The sequence below is a fragment of the Orycteropus afer genome, unplaced genomic scaffold (genome assembly GCF_000298275.1).
Source record: "Orycteropus afer afer isolate SDZICR_OR568_19922 unplaced genomic scaffold, OryAfe1.0 scaffold00022, whole genome shotgun sequence".
Lineage (NCBI taxonomy): Eukaryota > Metazoa > Chordata > Mammalia > Tubulidentata > Orycteropodidae > Orycteropus > Orycteropus afer.
In genome coordinates this window covers 14,445,961-14,460,726 of record NW_006921609.1, presented here as the reverse complement: position 1 = coordinate 14,460,726, position 14,766 = coordinate 14,445,961, and the positions used below count along the sequence as shown (strand labels likewise).

Here is a 14,766-nt window from a genome sequence, read left to right as displayed (position 1 = left end):
AACTATGGTACATAACACAATGGAATACTATGCAACCCTAAAGAATAATGTAGAATCTGCAAAACACCGCATAACATGGATGAACTTGGAGGACGTTATGCTGAGTGAAATAAGTCAATTACAAAAGGACAAATATTGTATTAGTCCGTTATTGTAAAAGTCAAGGAAATGCTTATCTATGGAAGGACATTTTCTTTGTTGGTTACCAGGGGTGGGAAGGGAGGGGAGGGGCTACTCTTAGATAGATAGAGATAAGTTTTGATTTGGGTGAAGAGAAGGGCAATGTACCAAATGTGAGAGATCAATATAGTGGCATTGAGGAAGACAAAGATATAGAGAGGTACGTGGAGAGTACAGACAACAAAGATGAACTCTTTTGTGCATATAGTACAGCATGGTCAGTGAAGGCAAACATGGGTATATGGGTGGAGAGATGGGTGGACAGGCTGAAATATTAGGTATGTCTATGAAGGGGGAGTGCACCCAAGAACATGCATAGGGTTGGCAGACAGTGGTCCTATAATTTTATTTGTATGATCTGAATTCCCAGGTGTATAATGGGGCTGACAATGGGCAAGGTTGTAATCACTGCTTGGTCACAGCCAGCTACCCAGACGGACCGAGTAGTTGAACCTGTGGGCTCGGGACCATAGTCGCAGAGGACAACAAGCTCAATAGGTATAATATACTACACAAAACATTGTTCCACCTCCTACTGTGGCAAGTAGCGATTGGGATCTTAAAAGCTTGCAAGCTGCCATCTAGATGCAACGATGAGTCTCTCCTCATCCAGAGCCAAGAAGAATGAAGAAAGCCAAAAATTCATGGAAACAATTAGTCCTAGTGATAGGTACACCATCCGATCTGCAGCCTATATGACTATGAGACCAGAAGAACTAGATGGTCCCTGGCTACTACTGTCAACCACTTGGAAGAGGATCTATGTGGTAGATCCTGGATAGACAGGGAGAACAATGTGAAACAAAACTCAAAATCATTTGGAAAAAAAAAGAGGGAGCACCAGGTTCGCTGGCCTGATGGAGCCTGGTGGAATCACTGAGACTATGGCCCCTAGCTGCCCTTTAGGTCTGGAATTGAATGCACGCCTTTGGCTTCCAGCCAAACAATAGACAGGCATATGAGTTGAACATTTACCTGAGGTAGATACACTCCTTGGAGAGAACAAGCATGGGAAAAAGAAGGATTGCTTATGCACAGGGAGACAGCTCGGGGCAGGAGTGCATGGATGGATGGACACAGGGAAGAGGTAACTATCAGGAGGAAGTAAGAGGGGAGATGTTGCGTTGTGGTAAATTGTGGTCAACATCATGAGACAAAGAAGTGTATGTGAACTGCTGTATAGAAAGTGTATTTTCTCTGTAAATTTTCAACCAAATCAAAATAAAAAGAAAAGAAAAAAAGCCTAAGAGAAGTTACATAAGATCAAGGTGCAGCAGGAACCTGTCTTTGTCTGTAATCTCTCTCTTCTATTCTTCTGTTCTTATGCTCTAAAACCCCATAAAGCAGCCTCCCAACTTAAGTCTGTAAGGCTCAGAAGGCACATTAAATTCTCTTCCCTGTGGTCTTCATGCTGTTGCTGCTGTGTGCCAGCTGTTTTACTGATAGAGGATACAGATGGGAATTTGCTGGTACTTAAGTCATGTTTTTCTAATTAAGGGTGGTTCATTATTAGAACCAAACATGTGGCAAGTCACACCACAATAAGAACGAAATGAATTGATCTTGACTCTAGTGTATTTCTCCAGGAAAGTGTAGAACATGACACCTCCCAGCAATTGGATAAAAGTTGTTGCTAGGAGCTTTCCCAAAACTTTTTCTATGCCTCTTCTGTTATGAATATGTCATTTGCATTTTACTTTGTCCTCTTAAAACTCAGACTTGTTGATTAGCATTTTTTAGCCTGTGTTGCATCCCTGATTGAAAGTATTTCTATCTTAATTTAAAAGAACTTAAATTCACTCCACCTTTTTAGATCTACCATTTAGATCTATTCTGTCTCTACTGTGTGTGTTTGATATAATTTTACAATTAAAATCTTACTCCATGACTCTTTTCTTTTTTTAAAATAAGTAACTCCTGAGTTAAAAATTGTTCGAGTATATACTCTTGAAAAAAATCACATATTTTAATATTTACTATCTCACACCATTTGATCTTTGAATTCTTAGTTATTTATAAAGCAAATCATACCTTAATGTTTCTGTGTTATTAATATTCAGTTAACCTTCTCCATCCTTTAGCTTAGAAACCTGGATTCTTATCTTTTGTTATTTATTATTTGCTACTTTGTAAATATTTGGTACAAATATATAAAGATGTGAAATCTGGTGGTAACTAGGGGAGAGAATGAAGGAAGTAAATGGTGTGTAGTAGAGATTCATGATGTTAGGCCTCTCAGGACTGATGGAACCAGTACATTTGACATGTGCCGGGAGGGCAAGAGGAAGGTACTGGGTATTCTCAGCTTTATGTTCTGTGCACAGTTGTCCAAAAACTGGACAACTGAGTCCAGGAAGAAAGAATGGAGACAGACAAGCATAGGATTGGCAGTCATAATTTATTAACAATAGCCTGCCCCTCAGCCCATACTTGATGCACTAATACACCAATAAAAGAAAATCTGGCTTAAGAAACACTGCCATTTGATTGAAACTTATCCCAAATGACCTTAAAAAAAAAAAAAAAAGACTCATTGAATAAGTTAGGACCTCTGGTAGCATAGTGCTGAAGGCACTTGACTGCTAGCCAGAAGGCTGACAGTTCAAACCCACCAGCCACTCCTCTGAAGGAGGGTTGGGCAATCTACTTCCGTAGTGATACCACCTTGGAAACCAAAGGAGAAGTTGCTATGAGTCAGGTCTGACTTGAGAGCACATAACAACAACAACACAAGATGTGTTTTCATGTACCATATAACTTGGAGCAGTTTCAGATGGAGGAGGTGAGAAACCAAGATACTTCACTGATGTCAAGGGATCATATGAGAAAACTAATTACAGTCTCATATGAATATGGAATGTATGACATTTTATTAACAGATAAAAATGTTTTATTCCAAAATATCTTTGAACTCAAAGTTATTTTAAAATCAATATTTGTTGTTTTTATGTGCTGTCGAGTCGGACCCGACTCATAGCAACCCCTCTTGGGTTTCCGGGGTAGTATCACTATGGAAGTAGATTGCCCCATATTCCTTCCGAGGAGTGGCTGGTGCATTTGAACCACCAGCCTTCTGATTAGCTGTCCAGTGCCTTAGGCACCACGCTACCAGAGCTCCCTGTATATCAATATTATACATTAAAATACAGCTCCTTATGTGTAAAGAATGTGCCATATCTAAAATCAGAAAGCTGGAGCATTTGGATAACTGGTCTATTTCAAACTACTAAGAATGTTCAGGTGACAACATTTTACAATAAGCCATAATAGAAACACATTTATACAAACGGGTTGAAAACACTTCAGTTCTTCTTTAAAATCATTTTTTCTGTTTCTTCTGTCAGTAGTTGTATTGGTTCTTCCAGCATTTGTTTTCATCTGCACCTGCCTTTCTGATGAAAACCAGTAATTTCATTGTGCCTTAAAAATTTCAATGGACAAGTACAAATTATATATATTCAGTAATTTAATGCAACAGTGGAACTCTAATAGATCGTATCTGTATCATATTGTATTTTAGGTTCCAGCAATTAAATAATAGAAAGGCACCCCAGAAAATATGTCTACAGCTCATTTGTTTTAGATGATAATCCATAATGCAATTAATTGCTGTAGAAAGATCACTATTAATGATATGACTTGTAAAATTAATTTATGGTTTTATTGCTTTTTTGCTATTTATTAGAAGCTAAACTTGGGAGTACTTTGCATTTTTTCATATTGTACATAGTTCTGTTTAAAATTAATAAGTCAAGTTATATATTTGTGTGTACATATATGAATTATGGGATTATATTTACAAAAAATAATTAACCTGTGGCTAAAAGAAAAAATTTTAAAGGCCAGAAATAAAAGCCTTCCATTTTTTTTTTTTTTTCCTTTTCAAGGGAGTCAAGGGCACAAGAAAGGGGCACGAACACCCAAAGTACCCAAACAGGGTGGCATGAACTGGACAGACCTGCTTCCTCCTCCCCCCGTGCATCCTCCTCCACACAGCAACAGTGAAGAGTACAGTATTTCTGTGGATGAAAGGTAAGTGAAATTTCAGAGGGGATGTAAGTAATAATAGTGTTGTTAGGTGCCTTACACCTGACATACCCTGTATACAACAGAATGAAACATTGCCTAGTCCTGTGCCAGCCTCAAAATCATTGCTATGCTTCAGCACATCTTTGTAGCCACTGTATGAACCTATCTCGATGAGGTTCTTCCCCTTTTTGCTATCTACTTTACCAAGCATGATATCCGTCTCCAATAATTGGCCCCTTCTGACAACATGACCAAAGTTAACGAGAGATGGAGTCTGGCCATTCTCACTTCTGTGGAGCACTCCAACTCTATTTCCTCTAAGACAAATTTGTTTGTTCTTCTGGCAGTCCATGGTACATTCAATATTCTTTAGCAAGACCACAATTGAAATGCATCAATTCTTCTGTGGTCTTGCTTATTCATTATCCAGCTCTCACATATACATGAGGCTATTGAAAATACCATGGATTGGGTCAGGCATGCCTTAGTCTTCAAAGTGACATCATTAGTCTTCAGAGTGACATCATTGCTCTTGAACACTTCAAAGAAGTCTTTTGCAACAGATTTACCCAATGCAATATATATACATCAGTTGATATCTTGACCACTGTTTGCATGGCATTGACTGTGGATCCAAGTAAAAGGAAATCTCTGACAACTTCAGTCTTTGGTTTATCACGACGCTGCTTATTGGACCAGTTTTAAAGATTTTTGTTTTCTTTATGTTGAGGTATTCATACTGAAGGCTGTAGTCTTTGGTCTTTATCAGTGCCTCAAATCTTCTTCACTTTCAGCAAGCAAAGTCATCTGCATATCGCAGCTTGTCAATGAGTCTTCCTCCAATCCTGATGCAGTGTTCTTCATATATCTTGAATTTTCTCAGCATACAGATTTAATAAGTGTGGTGAAAAGATACAATCCTGATGCACAACTTCCCTGATTTTAAACCACACAGTATCTCCTTATTCTGTTCAAATGACTGTCTCTTGGTCTATATACAGGTTCCTCATGAGCACAATTAAGTGTTCTGGAATTCTCATTCTCACAATGTTACCCATTTGTTATGACCCACACAGCTGAAAAGCTTTGCATAATCAGTAAAACACAAGTAAACATCTTTCTGATATTGTTTGCTTTCAGTCAAGGTCCGTCTGACATCAGCAATGATGTCGCTCATTCCATACCTCCTGAATCCACCTTGAATTTCTGGCAGTTTTCTGTTGATGAGCTACTGCAACCATTTTTTAATTATCTTCAGCAAAATTTTACTTGTGTGTGATATTAATAATATTGTTTGATAATTTCTGCATTCTGTTGGATCACCCTTCTTTAGAATAGGCACAAATATGAATCTCTTCCAGCTGTTTGGCTATTTAGCTGTCCCCACATTTCTTAGCATAAACAAGTGAGCACTTCTAAGACTGCATATGTTTGTTGAAACATCTCACTGGGTATTCTGTCAATTCCTGGAGACTTGTTTTTCACCAGAGCCTTCAGTGTAGCTTGGACTTCTTCCTTCAATACCATTTTAATGACATTTTACTTTCTTCATTTATGATGTCCTTGATTTTATACCACTACTTGTCTGGTCTCCAGTTACTGGTGTTTAACACATCAAATCTATTTAATGTCACACAGTGAAATAACAATATATGATTCTTTAAACCCATATTAAGTAATTGTTAAACTAGGTCATTAAGGGGAAACTGATTTCTAAGCTCCATGGACAGTTGTCTAAATATCAGTGTTGGCAGGTCAGCAATATAAAGAAGCCCTTCTGTTGTTATTGTTGGTTACTGTGGTAGTTATGTTTGTGTGTCAACTTGGCTGGGCCTGGTTGAGTGGCTGGGCAGCTGGTGGTAGTTACTCCCCATGATGAGACTGGCAATCAACTTCACAATGGGATCTACCACAAGCAGCTGAGTGGTCTGCTTCCTGAACATAAGGAAAAGCCTTGGGAATGGTCTCTAGCATATGGCATGCTTGGACCTTGCATTTAGCTGTGTTGTTGCTCAGCAGCCTGCTGTGCTCTGCTGACCTTGGGACTTACAATGGACTTAAGTTAATGGCCTGCCGTGTGGTTTGGTAACATTGGAACTGTGCCTTTTTACTTGTCAACCTTGGGGCTTCTCAGTCTCAGCAGCTAGCAGCTGTCTAAGTGAAGAAATGCCTCTAGCTTCAATGGGCCAGGAGCAGGAGGCAGAGCTGAAGCCCAAGTTTGAGGGGCTTTCACCCAGCCCCTAGAGCCTGGCACTAGGTAACCTGAACAGTTACCATTGAATCAATTCCAATTCATGGTGACTCTTTGTAGAGTAGAAGTGTTCCATGGGGTTTTCAACTCTGTGGCTTTTTGGAAGCAGATCTCTAGGTCTGTTTCCCAAGGTGCCTCTGGCTGGGTTTGAAATGACAGCCTTTTTGGTTAGTAATTGAGTGCTTAATCATTTGTACCACCAAGGGACTCAGTAAACTCTCCTAGATATTGCCAAAAAAATTAAAGGAATCTGTGCTTTGGAAGCGTCTTTTAGAACTAAATATCAGAAGGGATGATAGCTCCATTTAAATATGTGTGTGTGTGTGTGTGTGTTTATACACACACATCCATATACATGCATACAGTTGCCATCAAGTCAACTCTGACCCATGGTGAACCCATGTATGTCAGAGTAAAACTGTGTTCCACAGGGTTTTTAGTGGCTGATTTTTGGAAATAGATCATCAGGCCTTTATTCAGAGGCATGTCTAGGTGAACCTGAACCTCCAGTCTTTGGGTTAGCAGCCAAATACATTAACCTTTTGCACTACCCAGAGATTGTGTGTGTATGTGAGTGTGTGATTTTGTGATTTTCAGATATGAGAATTTTGTGGCATATCTCTTCAAATTATGTGGTTTTATGCCACAAAAATTATAGAAATAAAGGCATACTTACTTCATTTTCCACAGTATTTTCCCTCATTTTGGGGAGAATGAAAGAAGTATGCCTTTATTTCTATAATCATCAGTGAAAGACTGTGTTTTCTGGTAGATTTTGTGTTTACTTTTTGTTAATTCTCTACATCATGTGAATTCTCCTAAATTAATCCTACTAGTAAAGCAGCTGTTGTATTTTGCTTTGGAGTTATCATGTCCATTTCTACAAATTCTGGAGTGGGGAGAAGTATACTGACTTTATAATTGTCACCATGTGTATTATTTATACTTGTTAAAGCTGTGTGAAAAGTAATTCAGTAAAATTTAAATTCCTCCAGACAGTTTTCAGCATAATGTAATTATATCTAAGAACAGTTTTAAGGCTATTGCAGTATTCATATATTATGATCTTTTTATAAAATTTATTTGTATTTACATATTTTTCCCAAATAAGTATTCTACAAAAATATATTTAGTTTTTAAAATTCATCTTTTAGATTATAGTAACACTACATTTATTTCTGTTTTAGTAAAAAAAAGTGACTAAAATGAAATAAATTGATAAAGGTTTTAAGGAAAAAAAAGCAACAGAGCTTACAACTGTACACCAAAGAGAAAGACTAATTGTAACTGGGAAGAAAGGACAGGTTTCTTGATCTGCTGGCTTTTGACCTTGACCTTAACAAATGGGAAATTTCTCAATCTGCAGAGGGATAGTAGAGGAAGGGTTTTTTGGATGTTGGGCCACACAGAGGAACTGATGTGAAACACATGGTAGGGACATGAGAAGCAGCTTGGAAAGTAAGTGGAAACTAGATTATAGAGAAGAGCTCTGGTGGCATAGTGCCTAAGGCATTTGACTGCTGATCAGAAGGCTGGCAGTTCAAACCCACCAGCCACTCCTTATAAGGAAGGTTGGGCAATCTACTTCCGTAGTGATACCACCTTGGAAACCCAAGGAGGGGTCATTATGAGTCGGATCTGACTCAATGACACTTCATTGTCTTATTAGAGAACCATTTATTACTCTGGAGGAAATTAATGACATAACAGTGATGTATATTATAATAAAGTAATTTTGGAAGCAATATGAGCATGGAGAAGGAAGAATGACTATAGGCAGAGAGATCAAATAAAAAGTTATTACAACAGTACATATAGCAGAAAAAGAAGAGGGACTAGAATCTAGAAACTTTTTAGAAGAGAAAGTAATATGTCAAAGATGACTACATGATTCCTAATTTTCATGAGTTGGTAAAATGACAAATGAAACATAAGAAAGAATGGCAAAGATAGAATGGAATTAGGAGAGTAAAGGAAAATAGAAAGAAATCTTCAGTTCAGGTAAACCAAGACAGGTGGTAGAGAATGAACAAGAGTTGCAATGTGAACAAATTTATATACTGCAGACATTACTGACCCTCTAATTAAAAAGTGAATGCCCTGGGGTAAAAGAAAAGAGAAGGCATGGATATTCCCCAAATCCATCTTGGTTCTCACACAGCTCTAGGAGAAGGGCAGAGAGCCTCTTGCCGTTTAAAGTATAAATTTTTCATTCAGTATTCTAAATTGTGATCAACTAAATAAAAAGTGATCTATCATAATTCCAAAGGCAAATGGGGTGTATTGGACTAATTAAGTTGATCTCCAATCTATTTCCCCCTTAAAGGATTTTTAAAAGTAATTTTCGCAGAGGCTTAGAACGTCACCTCTGAGTCACCAGTAACACCACCCTTAAGTCTTCCTTTCTAGAGCATGTTGAGTTAGAAGGATAAAATGTATATTTGTGAAGTTGTTGCTGCCAAGCCCATTCTGACTCGTGTTGATCCCATGTGTGCACAGTAGAACCGTGCTTCATAGAATTTTGAAGGCTGTGAACTTTCAAAAGCCGATCATCAGGACTGTCGTGTGAGGCCCCTCTGGGTGGGTCTAAGCCACGAACATTTCAGCTGGTAATAAAGTACTTACTGTTATTGCTACCTTTGGGAAGTATTATGTAAAAGTGAGTTAAATGTTTGTTTTTCTTTTTGCATGACTTTTTTTTTTTTTTTTAATTTTTGTTGTGATTTGGGTGAAAGTTTACAGAGCAAATTCACTTTCCACACAGAAGCTCACATACACTTTGTCTCATGACATTGACTGCAATTTCCCACAATGCAACACTCCCCTTCAACTTCCTTCCCATAGTTACCCTTTCCCTGTGTGTTTCCCTCCAGTGCACTCCCCCGCTCCAGTGGTCTCCCTGTGCATGCACAGCTCTAGTATTCTTCTATTCTTCCATGATTGATCTCTGCAAGGAGTGTATCTACCTAATGTAAATGCTCAGCTCATATACCTGTCTTTTATTTGGCTGGAAGCCATGGGAGTGAGTTTAATTCCAGACCTGAAGAGCAGCTAGAGACCATAGTCTCAGTGGTTCCATCAGGCTCTGTCAGACCAGCAAACCTGCTCCCTCCCCCCACCCTTTTTTTAATGATTTTGAGGTTTGTTCCACATTGTTCTCCCATTCTGTCCTTGATCTCTTACATAGATCCTGCTCCAAGTAGTTGACAGTGGTAGCTGGGTACCATCTGGTTCTTCTGGTCTCATAGTTGTATAGGCTGAGGATTGCATGGTGTACCAGTCACTTGCACTAATTGTTTCCATGAGTCTTTGGTTTTTTTCATTCTTTTTTGCTTTGGATGAGGAGAGACCTATTGTTGCCTCTAGATGGCCACTTTCAAGCTTTTCAGATCCTAGTAGCTACTCACCAAAGTAGGATGTGGAGCAATGTTTTTGTGTAGTATGTTATGCCAATTGAGTTTGATGTCCCCTGTGACTGTGGTTCCGAGCCCACATGTCCAACTACTTGTTCCCTCTGGGTGGCTGGCTGTGGCCAGGAAGTGACTACAACCTTGTCCCTTGTCAGCTCTACTATATATACCTGGGAATTCTTACAAATTCTTACAGAACATACCAGTACACTTGTAGAAAACTTGTCTGCCAACCCTATACATGGTCATGGGCACACTCCCTCCTGCACAGACATACCTAATAGTTCACCCTATCCACCCATCTATCCACCCCTAGATCAATGTTTGCCTTCACTAACAACACAGTACTGTATGTGCAAAAGGGTTCGTCTTTGCTGTCTGTACCTCCCATGCACCTCTCCATGTCTTTCTCTTCCTCAATGTCACCGTGTTGATCACTCATATTTGGTACATTGCCCTTCTCTTCACTCAATCAACACTTGTGTCTATCTATCTAAAAGTGTTCCCTCCCCTCCCCTCCCACCCCTGGTAACCAACAAAGAAAATTTCCTTCCATATATAAACCTTTCCTTGACTTTTTATAGTAACAGACTAATACAGTGTTTATCCTTCTGTAATTGACTTATTACAGTCAGCATAGTGTCCTCCAAGTTCATCCACATTATGTGGTGTTTTGCTGATTCTACATTATTCTCTAAGGTTGCATAGAATTTCATTGTGAATGTACCATAGTTTGGTTATCCATTTTTCTGTTGACGGGCATCTAGGTTGTTTCCATCTTTTTGATATTGTAAATAGTGCTGCGATGAACATGGGTGTGCATATGTCTGTTCTTGTCCTGGCTCTCACTTTTTTAGGATATGTGCCTAGTAATGAGATTGCTGAATCAAATCGTATTTCTAATTCTACCTTTTTAAGGAATTGCCATACTGCTTTCTACAGTGGTTATATCATTTGACAGTCCCACCAGCAGTGTATGAGAGTCCCAATCTCTCTGCATCCTTGCCAGCATTTGTTATTTTCTGTCTTGAACTTTACTACTAGTGCTGGGGCAAGATAATATCTCATTGTTGTTTTGATTTTCATCTCTCTAATGGCTAATGATTGTGAATATTTCTTCATGTGTTTGTTGGCCACCTGAATATCCTCATTGGTGAAGTGTCTATTCATGTCTTCTGCCCAGTTTTTAATTGGATTATTTGCCTTTTTGTTGTTGAGGTGTTGGAGTTTTCTATAAATTCTAGAGAAAAGTCCCTTGTCAGATACGTCATTGATGAATATTTTTGCCCAATCTGTGGGTTCTCTTTTTACTCTTTTGGAGAAGTCTTTTGAGGCACATAAAAATTTACTTTTCAGAAGGTCCCATTCATCTAGTTTCTCTTCTACTGTTTGCACATTTTGGGTTATGCTTGATAGTCTATTTATGCCACATATTAGGGCCCCTAAATTTGCCCTTAGTTTTCCCTTGAAGAACTTTATTGTTTTAGATTTCACATTTAAGTCTTTGATCCATCTGGAGTTAGTTTTTGTGTATGATGTGAGGTATAGATCTTGTTTCATTTTTCTGCAAACGGATATCCAGTTTTGTCAATACCATTTGTTAAACAGACAATCTCTTCCCCCATTTAATGGATTTTGGCCCTTTCTCAAAGATTGACTGACCACAGGTCGATAGATCTATTTCTGGGTTCTCTATTCTATTCCATTGGTCTATGTGTCTGTCGTTGTACCAATACCCAGCAGTTTGACTCTTGTGGCTGTATAGTAGGTTTTAAGATCTGGGAGTGTGAGACCTCCTACTTTGTTCCTCTTTTTCAATAATGCTTTGCTTATCCGAGGTCTCTTTCCTTTCCATATAAAGTTAGTGACTGATTTTCCATATTCTTAAAGAATGTTGATGGGATCTGGATTGGGATTGGATTGAATGTATAGATTGCTTTGGGTAGAATTGACATTTTCCCAAAGTTCAATCTTCCTGTCCACGAGCTTGGTATGTTCTTCCATTTATGTAGATATCTTATGGCTTCTTGAAGCAGTCTTTTATATTTTGTTTGTATAGGTCTTTTGTGTCCCTGGTAAGATTTATTCCCAAATATTTTATTTTTTTGGTAGTTGTCGTAAATGATATTGATTTTCTTATTTCTTTTTCAGCAATCTCTTTGCTGGTGTACAGGAATCCAACCGATTTTTGGATGTTGATATTGTATCCTGCCACAATGCTAAATCTCTCAATTAGTTCCAGTAGATTTTTGAATGAGTCTCTTAAATTTTCTAGATATAGCCTCATATCATTAGCAAACAGGCATAGTTTTACATCTTCGTTATCAATTTGGATGCCTTTGATTTCCCTTTCTTGCCTTACTGCCCTGAGTAGGCCTTCCAATACAATGTTGAAAGAAAGTGGTGATAGAGGTCTCCTGTTTGCAAGGGGAGAATGGTTTCAGTCTTTCTCCATTGAGAATTCTGTTCTGGTTACCTAGTGCCACTCTGACAAGAATATACCAAAAATGGGATGGCCTTAACAAACAGGAGTTTATTCTTATAATTTGGAGTCTATTAAGTCCAAGTTCAAAGTGCCAGGCTCTAGGGGCTGGGTGAAAGCCCCTCAACCTTGGGGCCCAGCTCTGCCTCCTGCTCCTGGCCCACTGGAGCTAGAGGCATTTCTTCACTCAGACAGCTGCTAGCTGCTGAGGCTGAGAAGCCCCAAGGTTGACAAGTAAAAAGTCACAGTCCCAATGTTACCAAACCACACAGCAGGCCATTAACTTAAGTCCACTGTAAGTCTCAAGGTTGGCAGAGCATAGCAGGCTGCTGAGCAACAATATGGCTACATGCAGAGTCCAAGCGTGCCATAAGCCAGAGACCATTCTCAAAGCTTCTCCTTATATACGGGAAGCAGAGCACATACCCAAAGGCAGCTACTCAGCTGCTCTCAGTAGATTCCACCATGGAGTTGATTACCAGTCTCATCACGGGTAATACTACATCCCACTGCCCAGCCACTCAACTTGGCCCAGCCAAGTTGACACACAAATATAACCATCACAATTCCACCCCTTGTCAACTTGGCACCTATACAGATCTTGACTCCCTTTAAGAGACTGTTAGGAGAAAGACTGTGGGCTGGGAGAGAGACTGAGCGTTCTTCCTGAACTTGAATTGTAGCCTGGTGCTTCCCTAATAAGCCCCATAATCTGTGAGTTTTGTGTGGCCACTACAGTGAATTATCAAACCCAGGAGAGAGTTGGTGGGTGCTTTGGGAGGAAAGGTTGGTGAAAGGGCTAGAGGGAGGCAGCATGTCTAGCCTTGCAGTAATAGGCCTTGGGCTGTTGATGTTGATAATGTTCTCCTCCTGTAGGGTTAGAAGAGGTCAGAAGATATGTCTTTTTAGCAAGAATAATGTTGGCTCTTGGTTTTGCGTATATGCCCTTTATTATGTTGAGGAATGTCCCTTCTATTCCTATTTTGCTGAGAGTTTTGATCAGGAATGAGTCTTGGACTTTATCAAATGCCTTTTCTACATCAATTGATATGGTCATGTGGTTGTTTTCCTTTGTTTTGTTTATGTGGTGGATGATGTTGATTGTTTTTCCAATGTTGAACCTTCCTTGCATAACTGATATGAACCCCACTTGGTCATAATGAATAATTTTCTTGATATATTGGTGGAGTTTATTGGCTAGGATTTTGTTGAAGGTTTTTGCATCTATATTCATGAGGGATACTCGTCTATAGTTTTCCTTTTGAATGATGTCTTTGCCTAGTTTTGGTATCAAGGTTATGCTTGCTTCATAAAATGAATTTGAGCAGATTCCATCCTTTTCTATATTTTGGAATAATTTTAGTAGGATTGGTGTCAGTTCTTCTCTGAATGTTTGATAGAATTCTTCATTGAAACCCTCTGGGCCAGGACTTTTTTTTGTTGGTAATTTTTTGATGACCTGTTCAATTTCTTCTTTTATTATTGATCTGTTCAACTTTTCCAAGTCAGTCTATGTTAGCTAAGTGTGTTTCTAGAAACCTATCCATTTCTTCCAAATTTTCAAATTTGTTGGAGTACAATTCTTCATAGTATCCTGATATTATCCTTTTTATTTCAGTTGGTTCTGTTGTGATGTCACCCATTTTGTTTCTTATTGTGTTATTTGTATTCTCTCCCTCTTTTCCTTTGTTAAATTTGCCAGTGGTTTGTCAATTTTATTAATCTTTTCAAAAAACCACCCTCTGGTCTTGTTAATTTTTTCTATTGCCTTTCTATTTTCATTTCATTTACTTCTGCTCAAATCTTTGTTCTTTTCTTTTCTTTCTTTCTTTCTTTTTTTTTTTTTTTTCTGGTGACTGTAGGCTTTTCTTGCTGTTCTTTTTCTATTTGTTGGAGATGTTGGATTAAAGTGGTGATTTGGCTCTTTCTTCTTGGTTAATGTGTGCATTTATTGCTATAAATTGGTCTCTGAGCACTGCTTTTGCTGTGTCCCAAAGATTTTGTTATGTTGTGTTTTCATTCTCATTTAATTCATGTATTATCCAGTTGTTCTTAAGGAGGGTGTTGTTCAGTTTCCATGTGTTTGCACTTTTCCCCGTTGATCTTCCTATTGTTGATTTCTAATTTGATGGCATTGTGATCTGAAAAGAGGCTTTGCAGTATTTCAATGTTTGTCAATTTATCTAGGCTTGCTTTATGGCCTAACATATGGTCTATCATGGAGAATGTCCATGTGCACTGGAAAAGAATGTATATTGTGCTGTTGTTGGGTGAAGTGCTCTGTAGATTTCTATAAGGTCAAGTTGGTAGATTGCTTATATTGTTTAGTTCTTCTGTGTTTTTGTTGAGTTTCTTTGCATTTGTTACGTCTTTGATTGAGTGTTGTATTAAAATCTCCTATTAGGAGCTCTGGT

General features: G+C 38.6%; 1 protein-coding gene across 1 annotated transcript in view; it reads left to right on the top strand.

The window, feature by feature from the left end:
- Positions 1-14,766, top strand: part of ROBO1 (roundabout guidance receptor 1) — a 784,554-nt gene that overhangs the window by 669,845 nt on the left and 99,943 nt on the right. The window contains exon 24 of the mRNA XM_042783645.1: positions 4,068-4,212. Within this exon, the coding sequence (XP_042639579.1) occupies positions 4,068-4,212 (145 nt within the window). The remainder of the gene's footprint in view (positions 1-4,067; positions 4,213-14,766) is intronic.